The 18,792-nt window shown below is 39.1% G+C and overlaps 1 protein-coding gene across 2 annotated transcripts in view; it reads left to right on the top strand.

Moving 5' to 3' along the window:
- Positions 1 to 18,792, top strand: part of LOC102293409 (rab GTPase-activating protein 1) — an 83,418-nt gene that overhangs the window by 5,369 nt on the left and 59,257 nt on the right. The window contains exons 2-11 of one of the 2 annotated variants that reach the window (XM_005931841.3): positions 8,183 to 8,418; positions 10,687 to 10,716; positions 11,755 to 12,016; positions 12,327 to 12,540; positions 12,666 to 12,840; positions 15,838 to 15,998; positions 16,927 to 17,037; positions 17,860 to 17,926; positions 18,012 to 18,114; positions 18,439 to 18,608. In XM_005931841.3, the coding sequence (XP_005931903.1) occupies positions 8,266 to 8,418; positions 10,687 to 10,716; positions 11,755 to 12,016; positions 12,327 to 12,540; positions 12,666 to 12,840; positions 15,838 to 15,998; positions 16,927 to 17,037; positions 17,860 to 17,926; positions 18,012 to 18,114; positions 18,439 to 18,608 (1,446 nt within the window). In that variant the 5' untranslated portion in view covers positions 8,183 to 8,265. The remainder of the gene's footprint in view (positions 1 to 8,182; positions 8,419 to 10,686; positions 10,717 to 11,754; positions 12,017 to 12,326; positions 12,541 to 12,665; positions 12,841 to 15,837; positions 15,999 to 16,926; positions 17,038 to 17,859; positions 17,927 to 18,011; positions 18,115 to 18,438; positions 18,609 to 18,792) is intronic. The other variant, XM_005931842.3, reaches the window with a different exon arrangement.

Here is an 18,792-nt window from a genome sequence, read left to right as displayed (position 1 = left end):
CTCTTCTCTTCTCTTCTCTTCTCTTCTCTTCTCTTCTCTTCTCTTCTCTTCTCTTCTCTTCTCTTCTCTTCTCTTCTCTTCAACCTGCTACTCAAAACAAAGAATCATATAGTGATGAGACATAAAAAGTCAAATTAAAGTTGACTGAACAAATTAGTTTAAATTTGCTAAAAACACTCAAGGTATTGGAAATGACCTCCAATTTAAGGCATTTTAGAACCCAGATTATTTTAATGGTCAGTATCCTGACTGACTGGCAGCGATTGTCGATCTTCTTGGAAGTGTACCAAGGCAGTGAAAAGGTTGATAAGGAACAGTGTATCTTGGCAGGAGCAGGCAGAGCTCTGTTGGTGAGGCTAGAAAGGAAACTGGGGTGACAAGGGAAGCATTATAAGTCTTTTGGAGCCTCCTGCTAGTCAAAGTATTAGGTTTGTGTGTGTGCATGCACGTGTTTCTCAGTGAGTGCCTATTTGTGTTCATAATACAGCTGTCTGTGTGTTTTGTAGGGTATGTGACATCCAGCACAAGTGGGTATTTTTAAAAATGTATTTTATGTATGTATGGGTGTATATAGTATTGACTGTTGTATGTGCATAAAATCAAGTTTCGCCTGGCTTTCTCAAATCAAAGTGCAAGTCTTAGTATTTACCTTAAGAAAAGCAAACAACATGCTCTCTGGACCAGCAGGCAGAAGGCCTGACTATTAGACATTATAAAAAAGGTGGACATGGCTTTGGGGTCTGAAAGACGTGAGAAAACTGCCTCCGGGCTTGTGCTGACGAGTTTGTGGGCTTGGTTTCAGAAATAGGTTTCAGGATATGACTTATAATATCCAGCTTATGACTTGTAATGGGCAAGTGTTTAGCCAGTGAGCATGCAGTTTCATAAATCCACCTCTCACTTCTCACATCCAGTTTCAAAATGCTAAGATGAGCAACGGGAAATCGCTTCACAATGGGACTTCAGAAATCAGCGAGTGATGGCACTATAGCTATCCCTAAAGTTTATTTTAGCCATCTTTCCAAAAGTAGTTAAACAATTTGGAAAAAATAAACAGTTAAAACAGGAATAAAGATCTGGAAGAATGAAATATGTTGCTGTATGTGAAAAAGTAATTGTCCCTGTCCTGATTTCTTAGGTTTTGCCTGTTTTTACAACACTTGAATATTTCAGATCATTGAAAAGAGTTTAATGTTAGTCTAAGATAACCCATAAAAATTATTTTAAAAAAAAATAATAATTTAATTTAATAAGAGTAAACGGCCACCCAAACCTTTCTGGCCCTTTCTCAAATCTTTCAGCCCTGGTTGCTACCAGACCTGCTGGATCAGTTAAATAGAACCTGTTTGACAATGTAAGGTAGGCTCATAGAATGCTCTCAGTCATTGACATCTGAGTGTTCTTAGGTGTCCAAAAAACAACACAAATCTCACCTTTGCCTCACCATAATGATCCCCAAGACTTTTGGGGAAATTTCTGTGGATTGACAGTCAAAAGTTGGACTTTTTTGGAAGATTTGAATCCCACTGCAACTTGTAACAAACTAATACAGCATTTCATAAAAGGAACATCATATCAGCAAACATGGTAGTCGAAGTGTGATGGTCTGGGGCTGCTGTGTTGCTTCAGGGCCTGGGTGACTTGGCATAATTAATGGATCCATGAATGCTGCTCTTTACCAGAAAATCCTGAAGGAGAATGTCTGGCCATCAGTTTATCCCCTGAAGCTCAAGTGCTTTAGGATTATGCAGCTTTACAGTAATTCTGAACATACGAGCAAGGCCACCTCTGAATGGTTAAAATAAAATGTATTTTGTTTATTTATTTATTCAAACATAGGTTCATTTAAAAACTGTATTTTGTTAGATCTGAAACATTTAAATGCAACAAAACACTAAGAAAGCAAGAAAGGGGCAAGTACTTCTTCATGCCACTGTAATTTAATATTATTTTACCTGTTTGCTTTAATATGCACTACTTTCGAATTATGCTAGGCACTTTTGCTCTTTCTCTCTCTCTCTCACACACACACACGCACACACACACACACGCACACACACACGCACACACACACACAGACACACACACACACACACACACACACACACACACACACACAAAAGCCAACTGTGCTAAAAATGGACAGCAGCTGTCTTTGAGCCAAGAGTAGTGTAAACATCTGCAAAGTATCCTCAAGACTGAAAGCCTGCAGGGATGAAAGAGACTGGGGATTGATGCAAAGGACCGTGTCTGAATGCTACTGAGTCTGATGCTTAGTTTTCTTTTGGACTGGTATTTGCTTTACTTTGTCAGATATTCTCTTCAATTAATATTATTTCATATGGAACAAGACAGTTGCCAGACCAAACATCCAAGAGCACAAAATGAGAGTAAACCGTCATATCGCAGAAACCAGTATAGATTTGGCTTATTAATAGCTACAGTTAGTAGTTACAGTTAATTAGTCTTATTGAGGTGTCTATAAAGTATACTGGGATTAGAAAATCACCAAACTATGTATGAAATAACAGCAATGACAATGTTTTAAAATGATCTGCTCAGCAAAGCTATCAGCAGAGTAAATAAGCTGCCAAAGAAGCACATTCCATAGACACGCATGCAACCGTGTTGTCTGTTGCAACATAAGTAACAACGCCCATGCAGAATGAGAGTTATCATTAAATATTCTCATTATATACTAGTTTTAACGATATATTTGTGTTACTTTGTACCTACATTGTACACAGTGTATCAAATTATTGTTGCACAACTAACCTGTAAGGTAGGGTCTAAGCAAGTTGTGGTGTGTTCATCCATTTGCTTTATAGTGTTTATGCTAGTGTGGGATGTTAAAGTAGCACTGCATATTTTTGTTGGTCATTAATATTCAGAAAAGCCAGAATAGATTATGACTGGTATGCATGGGAGCACCTTTTTTGATTAGAAAGTGAAACAGGTGGAGAAGGTAAATAGAGGTGTGTGTGTGTGTGTGTGTGTAATTTGTGCGCACAGTCCCTCATACAAAGTGGGTGAAACATAGTTTCTAACTCCTTGGCATTAATTATGATATTTATCCAGTAAAGGTTAGCATAATTGGCTGTCAGCTGAATGGTCTTTGTGTTATGATTGTGTTATAGCTCATTCAGACTAGAGTCGAAATAAGACAACCTTCTTGCAACCAGGAAAGGTCAAAGGTTGCCTGGTGATTGTGTTTAACTTTGTCATATTTGGCAACTGATTGCAAGTAGTTGCAACTACCAACTGGTTGCCAAGAAGTTGGCCATGCTGATTTTTTTTTTTTGCTTTTCATACACATGAAACATAACAAATGTTAAATAAATCTATTTATATGTGGTTATTTATAATTCTGTACTAGGAAAATATGACAATTCAGTTTAAACATGATCTTGTTTTATTGCCACAACAGGTCGCACATTACTTATTTTACCCGACTCTGCTCAGATCAGCGGGTTGTTGTGTTTGTGCCTTTCCAAATAGATGTTGCCAACAGGGAAGTTGGCACACTAGTTGTAGCCTCACTTGATAATTGTACCTTGTTTTGCAACACAAATTTAAAAAGAAAAAAGCATAAGAACCAAAAAAAAAAACCCCAGAATATTTAGATGAGTAATCAGATTTTAATTTCAGAGTGGTTTGAAATGATAAAGAGAGCACTTTAATTTATATAGTGCCAATTCACAACAGGTGTGGCCTCAAGGTGCTTTTAAATTGTAGGGTAAAGACCTATAACATAAAAAAATCTCAATCAGATGGCTCTTTATGAGCAAAGACTTGGCAACAGTGGGAAGGAAAATCTCTCTTTTAACAGGAAGGATCCTGTGGCAGAACCAAACTCTCACAAGGGCAGTCTGCCCCGACCAGGTGGGGGTTAGGAGAAACAAAGGCAAGTAGAGGGAAATGGGGCAAAATACACATGCGAGAGAAGCCAGTTTAAAATTATTTACTATATGAATGAATAAATGCACTAGTGGTGTATAATTATATCGAGAGTGAAAAAGACTTTAATGAAGAATAAACACTTAGTCCACCAGGGGAAACCCACAGCTGTCTAAGCATATTGCAGCATAACTAAGGGATGGTTCAGAGTCACCTGATGCAGTCCTAATTATAAGCTTATCAAAAAGGAAAGGTTTGAGCCTACTCTTGAAAGTAGAGATAGTGTCTGTCTCCCAAATCCAAACTGGTAGTTCTGCCTTCCATTCTGCCTTTAGAAACTCTAGCAACCACAAGTAAGCCAGCAGCCTGAGATCCAAGAGCTCTGTTGGGACAATATGATACTATGAGGTCTTTAAGGACATGGGGTCTGATTACTCAAGACCTTGTAAGGGAGAAGAAAGATTCTAATTTCAGTTCTGGATTAAACGGGTAAAAAGAAGATAATATGGGAGAAACATGCTCTCTTTCTTGTCCTGTCAGTACTGTCGTTGTAGCATTTTTGCAACCTGAAAATAATGCATTACAATAGTTCAGCCTAGAAGTGATAAATGTATCAGTTAGTATTTCAGCATCACTTTGAGACAGGATGTTTCTAGAATTAGTGATATTGCACAAATGTGAGCAGTACTACAAATCCATGTAATACTCACATTGAAAGGCACATCCTGGTCATGATTCCAAGATTCCTCTAAGTGTTACTGGAGGCAATGGCAATGTCATCCAATGTAAGCATCTGTTGAGATGCTGTGTTTCTAAGATTTTTAGGACCGAGTACAATAACCTCAGTTTTGTCCGAGTTTTGAGGCAGAATATTAGAGGTCATCTAGGCATTTGTCCTTAAGAGATTCTGTAACAAACCACGGCAGACCCGGCGACGCATCCATATGCTTTTCAGCATTTTTTATTGACTCTCGGTTGCTGTTCACAGTCACACGCACACACAGCTGCAGCTTTCCAGCTCGCAGCTGAACACACTGACAACAACCAAACCAGGACCACACTAACACCGTTGGGGAACGCCGGTGGCAGTGGCGGCGGTGCCGGCCAGGACCAGGCCCAAGCGGCCAGATTCTTCCTGCAAGCGGTGTGATGCCACCACCTGTTCCCACTCTGTGCCCACCATTTTGGCCACCATTCGGGCCAGCTCATCCACTTGCTGGCCTGGTTGTGGGTCCGTCATGCCTCCCATCCTGGGTTTCGGCACTACTGTGACAAACCACGGCAGACCCGACGAGACATACATGCTTTCCAGCATTCTTTATTGACTCTCGATTGCTGTCCACAGTCACACACACACACTGCTGCAGCTTTCCAGCTTGCAGCTGAACACACTAACAACCAAACACAGGACCCTACACCAATTTTAAGCTGGTGAGGCAGGATTGAGATGCCGTGCAGGTGTGTCCGCCTTCCCTGCCGCGGCACTGCCGACTACACTCCGCCACACGTGCCTTTACACATGCCTGACATCATCTGCATAGCTGTGAAAATGTTCCTTCGAATGATACTGCCTAAGAGAAGCTCTTAAAAAGTATTGGTCCCAGCACAGAGACCTGTGGAACTCCATAATTAACCTATACAATTAACCTATTGTTGTTAATTATTAGAGGTGGGAATCACCATACAACTCACGATACGATATTATCACAATACTTAACGCACGATACGATATTATTGCAATTTTTAAAAATATTTTGCGATATTCAGATTCTGTACATAAAGGTAAACTTTATCAATATTCATTTTATCTAATATCAAAGTCTCACACTCAGTCTTTCTCTCATTTCAGTCAGTTTTATTGTTGACAAACTGAACTGTTTGTATTACAGTCTAGTCCAACTTAACTGAATGCAACCATCTGGTACAATTATAGCTATTCTGAACAATGCAATTTATGAAAACTATGCAGCCCCTTCAGCAACTGAAGAATTTGAAAGTAAATTAAAACAAAATATAATTTTACATTAAATAAAAAAGTTTTAAACTTAATTAAAATAAAACATGTCTTAAATTAAAATAAGTAAACTGTCATGTTTATTGCTGCCAAAAAAAAAGTTAAACACATTTGGACAGTGAAGAAATGTCAGGATTCTTGCTCAGAAAAAGGAGCTGATCAACATGCTCTGAAGTCAGAGTATTGTTCCAGTCCACGAAAAAATGGTTTGTAACAAAATATCGATTTCTGCCGTCCCTGTATCGATACATTATTAGCAAACAAAATATCACCATACTACACAGTATGTATTTTTCCCCACCCCTATTAATTATGGAGTCTGAATTATTGTGTACTGTGAGAATATGACTCAAACCACTGTAGTGCAGTATCTTTAATACCGAATCTCTGTAATAAAGTATTGTGGTCTACAGTATCGAGTCCTTCACTAATGTTGCTTGTGTACTGTGATGATCTCTGAAACCTGAAATTCTTAAAATCAACCATTCATCTACAGGTGATCAGTTAGCTGCTTACAACTACTCTTTCAAGAATTTTTGAAAGAAAAGGACCACTGAAGATTATCCTATAATTAGCTAAGACAGCTGGGTCAACTAGAGGCTTTTTAAGTAATGGTTTAATTACTGCCACATTAAAGGCCTGTGGTACATAACCCGCGAATAAAGATAAAGATAATAAAGTGAATACGGTTGATGGTTTTGAGGAAGTATTTACTGAAGCTAACTTTGAAAGATCAATTGGAGAGTTAAAGTTTAAAATAAATAAGAGCAGTTTTATAGGTGCTGTACATAATGATACATCTGTGGGACTGCTGTGAAAAATTTTCTTCTCTAATGGTGAAAATTTTAATTGTGAAGAATTTTTTTTTAAATAGAGCGACAAATTATTTTTCCAAATCAAATAAAGGTGAAACGCTAGTATGGGCAGAAATCTGTTCCATCAGAAACTGAATTTGAATAAGTTAAATTGCTCGGATTGAATCTGAATTGTAACTTGAATAAATGCTTTTACAAACTGAATATGAATTAGCCTAATTTGAAATTCAATTTATTGGTTTGAAAATGATCATCACTGAATTGAAATTGAATTTTATATTTTGAAAATGAATTCATTTGCTTTGAAACCGTATTTTATCCTTTAAAAATTTAGCGAGAGCCACAGTATCCAGAGACGTACACCGAGAGGATAAACCTTAAGCTGTCAATAATAAATTGCAGCCTAAAAATAACATTGATATCAGCAGCAAAATCACGTAACCTCTAATATAGACGTTTATTTTGGGTCAGTGTGACTGTGTTTGTGTTATCTCTAATAATCCAGATTGACCTTTTGTCCTGATACTTTCTCATTGTTAAACCTGCTTGCTTTGGGTGGGTTTTTTTCCCCAAAGCAAGAAGGGCAAGGGCAAAGGTGGACACTAAGAAAAATAGATTGCAGGGTGAGTGATGAGGCAAAAAGAGAAGTGAAAGAGGGAAAGGGAAAGGGAGGAGCAGCGAGAGGAAACGGCCAGAAATGCTTATGGGTGTTTCCTGCCACCTCTCTTATTTAGAAGTTACCTCATGCCTCAATACTAATAATAGAGCTTTGCCTGGATTTCCCTACCTTAATACTAATTCTAGTGTGCACAGTGGCATCCCACAGTCGTAATTTACCAGCAGAGTCAAAAGTTGTTATTTGCAGTTGTGGTGGCTGGTTGGTGTTGCAGGGATGCATTTAGGAGTGCATGCACTGCAGTTAGATTATTTAGTGTGTGCTTTTACATTGTTCAATGTATTTTTGTGAACTTGTGATTCATTAGTGTGAAACCACAGCTGAGACTTTGTAGACGGAACATGGGTCAAATAGATGGTTGTAAAAAGTTGTCTTTTTCCTTACTTCCTCACTGTCATTCGCATCACCATAGCTTTGCAATGCATGTAAAATCAAGCTGTTTTTGCAAACTAGTCTACTTTATTCTTCTGAAGCATATAAAATTGCTTTAAATGACCCACAGATGCTTTTTCTTTGATTTTTCTGGTTTCATTGCTTCATCATTTTATTCTCTTGTCTATCACCTTCACTTGAACTAAGCTTCGTTTTGCGCTCTTTTGTTTTTTTGCCTTTCTCTGGGTAATGACCTCTTTCTTTGGGGTGTTCAAAAGACCTCTAAAATTGAATCACAAGTACTTTCACCATTTTTAGAGCCACTTGCCTTTCTATAAGATGCTTTTCATGGATCTCATCTCATCATGACTGTTTTCTGCTTCTTTCTTTTTATTTATTTTTTTCTAGGGGATTTTGCTCATCATCTCCCACCACTTCCGCCTTCCGTCTTCCATTCATGAGCAGCGTGGCTGAATTTAACAGCGGCAGCCATGGATGACAAGGGCTCGGTGGGGAAGATTAGCGTGTCTTCAGACTCAGTGTCCACTCTCAACAGTGAGGACTTTGTCCTTGTGTCCCGGCTGGGGGACGAGACACCCTCCTCTACTAATAATGGTAGTGATGACGAAAAGACAGGACTGAAGGTAAGGTTGGCTGGGTGTAGGTACGGATGGAAGTGCAAGGTAGAAAAGGGGGACTTGTTGGAGATTAGGTGCACTAATAGTCACTTAGGCACAATGGCATAAGGGTCTTCCCATTAAAAAACTTCCATGAAAAGCCTTCCACCTGACACCCCAGGAATCAGCTTTTTTTTTTTTTTTTTTTTTTTTTTTAAGATAAATTTACAATTTTACATAAGTAGTTGCAAGTTTACTTTCATATTTCTAACATTTATTACAAGTTAGAGGGTCTCAAAGTGGTTAGAGGGGTTCAAAAAATTTTTAATGCATGTTTTTTCCAGCATTTGAGCATCAAGATGACGGAGTATGTTGTAGTTTCAACAGCAAAACTGCACCATATTTATGTCTACGACATAGAGCAGCAGAAACAAGCATAGGCACCCGAGGTGTGTGTGTGTGTTTGTTTTCCTTTTTTAATTTTACTGAAGAAACCTTTATCAAAACATAGTGAGTGCGTGATATAAGAGGTCCTGTCTTTATTTACACTTTTTTTCTTTATCTGAATTCGCACTCATCTTCCAGCTGCAATTTCTTGAGGGTCATTCATTTGCTAATATAGTCCTATTTTAACACAACACATAGGTTATGTAAAATGCAGAAACATTGGTGAAACGTGTTCTGCATAAGGGTCTGGGTCACAGAGGGTCAGGTGGGAACTTTTTTTTAGATTAGGCTAATTTTTTAATAGATAGATTTTTTTATATGGCCTGACCATTAAATTCCAGAGGTGTTTTTACTTTGAATAGACTCATTAATAATAACAGTTAAGATGGCCTGATCAGATAAGTAGAATAAACTGTACAGTATAAAGTAGGAAACCAAACGAGAATGTCCAGCACACTAAATGGTGTGACTATTATTACCTTGTGTGTTAATTAAATCTGATGGACCATGATATATCAAAACATCTCAATGTTTATTCATCTTTATTTATTTGTTAGAACTCATAAAAAAGCAAATTAAGAATTACAGTTTATACAGATTCATTTTGCTAACATACTGTTTTCATTACTAACAACCATCTTTTTTTTCTTTTTTTTTTAACATCTAGCAGGGTTTGTTAATTTCACACTCTTAACCATAAACCAGCATTTATTGTTTTGCTTCCTCATTCTCACTTTGCCTTTTTTGCCGTAGTTGGTCATAGTTGGTGTTTGTATTTGCTACTTTTAATGACGAAGCCCTTGGTGATTTGTGCACATCCACATAAACTGAGGGTAAATTGTCTGGTTAAGTTTCCCTGTGCTGTTTAGGCTGTAAATGAAGGATGTCATTCATGCATCCACCGCCAGATATTGTTGCCACTGAGTGTCATTAAGTTGGATGCTATTTAACTTTGGTAGACCGTTTCCCAACTGCTGTGTCAGTCAGGTGCTTGTGTTTAAATGCGTAATATGATATTGTGCTATAGCGAGGCTGACTTACAGCTTGTTTTCTATGGTTGAATTCACTGCTCAACTTTGAAAGATATCCAGGTATTGTGGTGATATAACCTTGCTTTGACCCATTGCTGGGGAAAATATTGGTGCTTTGTGATGCGGGCGTGGCTCTTTTCACAATATAAAGACTTTCTAGGAAATAATTGTGACTGCCAGCCACTATCCTGTGTGTGTCCCTAATGGGTTCAGATTACCTCTCTTCGCCTCTTCCGCTCGATCTCTTCACAGGATGCATTTTGTCCACGTGTCTCTCAGTTTAGTTGTTATCATGTTTCTTTTTATTGAGTTGACTTAAGAAGCGGCCTCACACGTTCGGACTATTTTCATTACTGTATGTCACTCATGTACGATACCTGTTTGTTTGTAAAGAAAAGTTATTCTGTAAAGTTCCCAGAAGATGGCGCCAGCAGAGCATAGATGTTCAATATCCATTCGCTAGAAAGTTGCTCTGCTTTGACCTTCTGTCGTGTTCTGTCTTTTGAGTTTTCATATTTCATTCATAAGACCAGTGTCTGTAAAAGCATCACAGCTCTTTTTTTATGGACAATAAAATCAAGTTTTTGCGCTGCGTATTTTGCCATCGTCTGCCTGCTGTCAGATGGTTAAAAAGCAGAACGTGACACACATCCTCTGTTCTCACAATGTAATGGCGAAATCACTCCATCCACTGGCACGCGGTCATCCTGACATCATGTTTTGGTTTTTGCCGACACACTCTTGTGCACATCTCCCTCCAGTCAGCCCATCCAGTCAGCAGAGGAGTCAGTGTCTAAACTTGTTGTTTGTTATGCAGGTGATTTCTGAGGAAGGGGTCAGCTTTAAGGTCAGTCTCTTCTCTCGCTCTCTTTCCTTTCCTCAGCTTCTCTCTTGCTTGTGAATATTATTCACCTTTTTCTTCCTGTGATGTGATTCAGTGGTGATTCTGTCTGTGAGTATTTGTGCTTTCTGTAATTTTGCCGTCTGTCCAGCGATGGCCTCAGCTCTTTAATACTTTGGATTTGATGATGTTAGAATTAGACTGTAGGCTGTAGTTATGCAACAGTCGCCCAGGCTTGTAGCACTTCCTGTAAAGGCCCTCTACAGCTACACAGTTACAAAACGTCAGAAGTGTGAACGTCAATATAGAATTGATAGCACACTTACGCTTGTTTAGAATGCTTTTTCTTTTTTTTATCATGTTAATAGTCCTGTATCACTAAGATAATTGGCAGTGGTAGTATCCATCCTGCAAATATATTAAGATAATTAAGTCCAGCAGCAATGGACAAATGACCTCATTCTTTTCTGCCAAAGACATAAATTAGGTTTTACTCTATCTGTTTGGAAAAATGTTCTATATTTTTACATCATTTTTGTTATCCTTAAATGATCAATACAACAGTGACCCCTACCGGCTGATCTCCTTTTCTTATACAGCTTGTGGATGCTGCTGCAGCAGGCAGGGAACAGGCATTTACCTCACTTTGTGCTGTTTGGCCAAGCTCAAGGTTTCAGTTGATACTTTCATTTATAATCAGTGTTGGCATAACTCTAAAGTCTTGATACGTCCACCCAAAGTGATCTCAATACAATGTACTAATATTGAAATATACCTAAGATACATCTTTAATGGCCAAACTGAAACAAGTGATTCATACCTTAAACACGCTGCAGTCGCTCAAAATACATTTCCATGTCACTGTTATGGGCAAGGCAACTGCATGTTTCTGCAAACTGCAAAACTCAATAATAATACTCTTAATTCTGGTTAAATTGTTTGTTTTTTTTGTGCTTTTTTTGTGGTTGGGTGCATGATTATTTCTGTGTGTGTGTGTGTGTGTGTGTGTGTGTGTGTGTGTGTGCACCTATGTGTGTGCATCAGATTGTAGGCAATGGAAGTGAGCAGCAGCTTCAAAGGGAGCTAGAAGATGTCCTCATGGACCCATCAATGGCTGACGCTGGCCTTGCGTCAGAAGCAAGGATGGATGATCTTGGTAGGGGCGATCATGCCCTTTATACCACAGCGTCACCTGTAGCCCCAGGCACTGACCCTCTGAGCGCACCCCCACCACCACCCAAGCTGGAAATGGTGCTTCCTGTTCAGACAGCCCAAGAGAGTGAGCTGAATGAGAGGTCATACAGAGGCAAGTCAGGATGAGATGAAGTTGAATCATATTTATACCGACAATTTTACATCACATGTTTTAAACCATCCTGTTTCCTCATTCGTTTTGTTTCCTAAAGGATGAGGACTGTTGTCATTTTGTTCTTGGTTTCCTTGAATTTCATGAATTTTGCCAATTGATGTTATATTTTTTCCTTAAGCTTCTCTTACTTTTCCATTCCTTCTTTCTAACCTCCTCTCGCATGAAACTGTACAGCTGAAAGATTATAATAATGTCATAATATTATCCTTTTCTTTCTTTCACTGCCTGTCTTTTCTCATAACTGCAGCTGATGAATCATCATCAGAAGGTAGTCCTGGCAGCCCCATCCCAGATGAGGACAGCGTCGTGTTCAGCCAGCTGACATATCTAGGATGTGCCTCAGTCAATGCCCCCCGGAGTGAGGTAGAGGCCCTCCGTATGATGAGTATCCTCAGAGGGCAGTGCCAACTCCCCCTGGATGTTACACTGTCTGTGCCAGGCGTGTCTGAAGGGACTGTCAGGTAGGGCGAAAATATAGATTTTCGGTCAGTTGTGTGGATTGGTTCTAGTGCAGATGTCCAAACTTGGTACACTCTTGTTGCTTTTAAGAATTTAAACAACAGTAATTTTATTGGTGTTTTAACAGGTTGTTGGATCCACACAACAACACTGAGATTGCCAACTATCCGATCTATAAGATTTTGTTCTGTGTACGAGGCCATGATGCCACACCGGAGAGTGACTGCTTTGCCTTCACTGAGAGCCACTACAATGCTGAGATCTTCAGGATCCATGTTTTTCGCTGCCAAATCCAAGAGGCGGTAAGCATTCACTGATTATGCAACTGTCTTTGTCTAACTTAATACCACTATGTGGTATATAAGGCACTCTTTTCCAAGCTAAGGTCACAACAACAACTAGAGTAGCCAACCCCAAAAAGTTTGCAAGCAATGTAGTTGCTATTCAGTTAGTGAACAAAAGGGGGAGTGAAAGCTTCTTGATTTTATATATGGCACTGCCGTCTCTTCTTTTGACACTATTGCACCCCTCAAGTACAAATACATGTGCACACACTTGAGTTGTGGACACGGCAGCTCTGGGGGTGACCTGATGTGGCATTAGGACGCCGGTGTTGGTTTCTTTGGGTCTTGTGGGCCACGGGCACTCAATCAGTGGAGAGTTTGTGGATTCAGTCAAAGTCAAGTTTTCTGAACCTTTTATGATTGCGATAATTCAAGAAGGAAGTCTGGGGTAGGACACAGCTCTTAGGCAGCATGGCTTAGGTTGGTGATGTGTGTTAAATTAACATTCACATAAATGTCCCAAAACAATTTCCTAGCCTGTAATGAGATGATTGGTGTATCTGCCGATTATTGTAATGCTGTGTATGCAGTAGGTTCAGCAGAAATGTAAAGGAAGAGAAGAAGGTACCCGCTCATGAAACTGGGTTAAAGCTCTGCTTTCAGTGTTCAGTGACCTGATTTCTTCATCATGAAAGCCGTCTCCTTCAGTGTCACAGTGAGCCCCCAGACACTTCATCCTGTTAGCCAGTTTCCGAGACTCCCATCTGTAATACACATACTCACTAAAACACTGATGCAAATACTCTCACTCAAATTAAAAAATATTCTGGACATCTCTGTTCTCTTCTTTGCACTCTTCATCTTGCACCCACCCTTCTCTTCCTTCAAGTGCCATAGCAACAAACCAGTCCACAGCATCTCCTGCTTTTTTGGGCCTCCCTTTCAGATTATTAGACTGTAGTGAGTCAGCCCATTGGTTACCCGTTCGTTTGGGGAGAAAGCTGCTCTTGTCATATGCATCACATCAGCTTCAACTTCACAGTAAACAACTCTTAAGACATGTTTAACAACTCTGTTTTCTGACCGAGGTCTTTTAAACTAACCATATGTATTATGGTGAAATGGCTCTTGCATTTGGATAAATACATTTTTTCATGGTTAAATTTGCATTCATCATTGTCCAGGGCCCTAGCAAGTCTTTCAATTAATTTGCTGAAAACTACCAAAACCATCTTTGTTCATATATAAAGAAAAATAACTCCTCAATTCTATTCAGCCTACTTTTGTATCGGACCTCCCATTATGACCCAGAGGCTAGTTTGTAATGGTGATGCAGAGGCCTCCTGACACTCAAACCCACGCCTCTTTTTTTGTTTTTTGTTGTTTTTTTTTGGGGGGGGGGGACGTTGACAAAAACTTGCCTCTCTCATCCAGAGATGTGTATCTATTTCTATGTAATTCACATCAGTTCAGCTCCAGTAGATGGGTTTTACAGAAGTATTCTAGGATCCTAAGAAGCTGATGCAAGTGAAACACAAATTGGCAGCTGAAGCTGATTTTTACCGTGACATCATTTAAGAATGTCTCAAAGCTTCGTGTGCACGGAAAGTACATGAAGAAAGAAAAAGCTGGCAAGTGTGAAAAAACATCCCGGGTGGAAATAAAAACAGTGTAACAAGACATTTAACACGCACCAGATCCTTAAAGGCTGCATTTTTTAGATAAGGATCAAATCCAAACTTCTTATGTAATCGATTTCACAAGTTTGAGTTGAGATCAGGGACGGACTCTTTGAATGAAACTCCAGTTGTTGGGAGTAAAGGATGAAATAGTTGCCCTTTTGTTTTTGACAGCCTCTTTTGCAGAGAAAACCTGGTATTAGTTGATAAGACCTTAATGCTATTTTGGCTTGTGTGGGGCTATTTGAAAAGCACTCTGTATCAAACTAAGTTCTGCCTGCCCCGATTAGTTCTGGCGTACAACTGCCTACAGAGAGTTCCTTCGTGAAAAATGAAGATGTTGACAGCTGATCAGTTTTAAGCAGCACAGAACAACAGTCCCATTGTATTACATGTACCAATACAGGGGGTAATTCCCTCCCCCATCTAGCTCTACTCATCCCCCATCTCTTACATCCTGTCCAGTGTTGTTTCTCAATAAATAGACCTCCTGCGATCTCCTAACATCCCTGTACTGTACCAGAGATAAAACAAAGACTTTCTGTAGCAGAGGTTAGAAGCTGCTTTGTACTCTGGTCTCGTGAAAGAGCCGAAGAGCATTGTTATTTATTGATAACCGCACTTTCCCCCACCCCACCCCTCTAGTCACTGACCCCCCATGAGCGGTGCTGTTTACCAGAATTAGAAATGATCCAAAACCACTCTGCAGTGGTCCTCTAGTTGGGGGGATAGCTCTGTTTATTATCAGCCACATATGTCTCTTTAGTAGTAAGTGGACAGAAAAAAAAAACTTTGCTCGCTGTGAAACCTGTGCATTTAAAGTCCCCTCAGTGGAGACGATGTAAATAAATTATTACCACCTTGTGTTTTCACACTTGGCAGACTCGAGCTCTGTCTCTAGCTCTTGCTCCTCTTGAGACTTGGCAAACCTCTGGTACAGCTTGCTTTATGCTACACAGGAACAACACCCCCACATTCAAGGTTCAAAATTAAATACAATTCAAAATGGTTAATCTGCTGAAGGTCTCTTCTGTTCCTCATAAATATGACCAGACAAATTCCACTTCCACCACTTGAACTATCCTTGTCTATGGTTACAGCACAGGAAACATAAATCATTTGGCTGGAAAGCTTTAGCTTGTTAGTATTCTTCCTCTTTAACACTTTCAGTTTTTTTACTTTGCAACTGTTATCTTGTGTTTATACGATATTTTGTTGAGTTTGCCTGTGTTTTTTCTTTGACACTCTAAATTATATGTCTGTGTTAGAAGACCTTTAAATTTATATTGTCTTTTGGGATAGATATTCATTGTGCGCATTTACTTTGCTCCTGCAGGTTAGTAGGATACTGTACAGCTTTGCCACAGCCTTTCGGCGGTCAGCTAAGAGGGCAGTTCTGTCGTCTCAGCAGGCTCCCCCTCTCACCCCTGACAGTGACTTGTTTACATTTACTGTCAGCCTGGAGATTAGGGAGGACGATGGCAAGGGTACTTTCAGGTGGGAGTCACATTCACTCATCATGCATTCTAATTTTTGATCCATCATTGAATTCAAAAGTGCAATTTTAGCTGTCTATTGGAGTGTAAAATGTTTTAATCAACATATTACACATATAAATACGGGAGCATACATCCTTAATTTTAAGAATCAACTTTTTTTTGTTGTTGTTGTTTTTTACTACTAAAGTCCCAAACCTTTCTGGGATGGGTGCTGCCCATGAGGGGAAGCATCCCCTAATTGGTTTGGGTAAAAATGATGAAAGGAACTTTGCACTGATTTATTTTAAAAAAAAAAGAAAAAAAGTATTCTTTGGTCTCTGATGTTAACCAATCAAACACACTTTTTACCACAAGATATAACAACAGAAAGTTCCTGTGTTTTTTTTTCATCAATCCTTCTTCACAGGTTGTTTTTATTTTATTTTCCCATAGTCCCGACTTACTTCTATGTGATGACAAGCAGCCCAAAGGGTCAGGTTATTTGGAAAACAAAATAAAACAAACAAAAATATGCCCGTGGATATTTTTAGCCGACTCGTATTTCCTCCTTATTAGCATTGGGTTATTTTTAGTGTTCCAACTTCCAAGCAAGCGGCTTCTACATGCAGGAACTCATGGCCTGCTTTTGTTTTTTCTTTGATAAAATTAAATTAGCAAGCCTCTGACGACACTTTAAATGTTGACATATATTCTGTAACAATAACATTTCACATTTTGAAATAGTTTTTCCTTCTCTACAGTGTAAATAATCCCATCAATCTGAAGTCATACAGCAGATTTACAATATAAATTGATGATAGTGGGGCTTCTGTTTTTTTTGGGTTTTTTTTAGGGGGGGGGGGTTGGTCGGGATGAAAAGTGAAAAATTCCAGCATGTAGACACTCTAATTAGACTGTAAAAATATTTCTTCTTTTTCCACATCCAGCGCTGTGGCAAAAGACAAGGACAAGCAAAGCTTCAAGCTGCGTGCAGGACTGGACAAGAAAATTGTCATCTATGTTCAGCAAACCTCAAATAAAGAACTGGCTATTGAGAGGTAAGATAAAGAGTTAAAACACTTATACTCTCATGCACACACATCTTCAGAATATAGGTCAGCATTTTACTAAGCAGTGCCCTGGAGTCCTCATGATTAAGTGTTTTTGTGAATTTTAGTTTCATGCAGTGATCAAATATGTCTAAATTTCTCATAAATGATGGTCGTGCTCAGAGGCATTGAAGGTCTTTTTGTTCAGTGTTCTTTTTAAGTTGTTTCTAATTAACTGAGAGAAGTGGAGTGGTTTCAGATGAGTTATTTTAAAAAAAGAAAGAAGAAAGAAAAGAGGAGAAAAAAACCACACGAGGTGGCTCTTAACTTGATAAAAGAATGTGGAAACAATCTAAGTTCATGTAAACGGCCATAAATGTCCATAAAGTTGACCAGACATTCTTAAGGAGTAAGTCACTCTGTAATAAACACCTTCACATCCGTATGTCAGTCCATGTCAAGAACCGTTGTTAGGTGGTGATCGAGGTTAGTCTCATTTTCCACACTTTAATAAATCAGTGGAAATTTAAACATTTCTTTACCTTTTTTGCAGACTTTCATCCTCGCCATGATTTGTTCTTGATTTGTGAACCTAGGGAAGGTGACGATTTTAGTGGAGTGTTTAACGTTCTCCGTGCTCTGGTCTGTGTTAGAGGATCATTTCAGGAAGCTATTATTGGTAACATGTGTGACCTTTTTTTTTTTTTTTTAACGATTTTTATTTATTTATTTTTTTGAGAGAGATTCATAGTCGTATGCCTCGCGTTTCTTTCCCCCTTATGTAATCATATTCCTAGCACATTTTTCTTTCTCTATATGTGCTTTCCTTAGGTGTTTTGGACTCCTGCTCAGCCCTGGGAAAAATGTGAAGAACAGTGACATGCACTTGCTAGACCTGGTGGGCCCCTTTTTCACTTTTCCATGTGTATCTATGCGTTTGTTGTTCTGTGTTTGCTAACTTCTTGAGACTTGTACCTCCTCAGGAGTCAATGGGAAAGAGCTCAGACGGGAAGTCTTACATCATCACAGGAAGTTGGAACCCCAACACGCCTCAGTTCCAGGCTGTGAATGAGGAAACGCCTAAAGGTAGGAGCCAAGAATCAATTTAAGATTTATATAAGACATAAATAGTTTTCATTAGTGTTTATTTCCTTAGTTTATTGGCTTGCTGGCTGGTTATTCACTCATATTTCACGGCAGTATGTGACAGAAGTATTTGAGTGTGGTGGTTATTAACCGAACTTTGTCCAAGCCAAGCTGTAGAGAAATAAAGGATATAATAAATGGACATTGTAAAAAGGAATGATAACGATAACAGTTGTTTTTAATATATTAATTACTTGTAGATGGAAAATTCGGTCAGTAAGTACAGATAATATTGTAACTTCTGTCTTTTTTCCCCCCCTTCAGATAAATTCATGTACATGACAACAGCAGTGGACCTGGTGATTACAGAGGTGGAAGAGCCCGTTCGTTTTCTTCTGGAGACGAGGGTCAGAGTGTGCTCCCCAAACGACAGGCTGTTCTGGCCCTTCAGCAAGCGCAGCTACACCGAGACTTTCTACCTTAAACTGCGACAGGTTTGTCAAATCATGAAGCAATCTGCATTTAAATTAATTCAGCCGATGGTCTCTGTGACCAGATATTAGCTGTGACCTGCAGTGGTAGAATGCAATATTTTGTGCCTTTTACTAAGTGGTATATGAACAAAGAAAAGAAGTAACAAATGTTTTATCAGCTATTCAGGGGATGATATCCTCACAT

This window comes from Haplochromis burtoni, unplaced genomic scaffold (genome assembly GCF_018398535.1).
Source record: "Haplochromis burtoni strain Fernald_Lab_line unplaced genomic scaffold, NCSU_Asbu1 Contig_151, whole genome shotgun sequence".
Classification (NCBI taxonomy): Eukaryota; Metazoa; Chordata; class Actinopteri; order Cichliformes; family Cichlidae; genus Haplochromis; species Haplochromis burtoni.
Note: the sequence above shows the minus strand (reverse complement) of the source record. Positions and strands in the feature narration are given on the sequence as shown.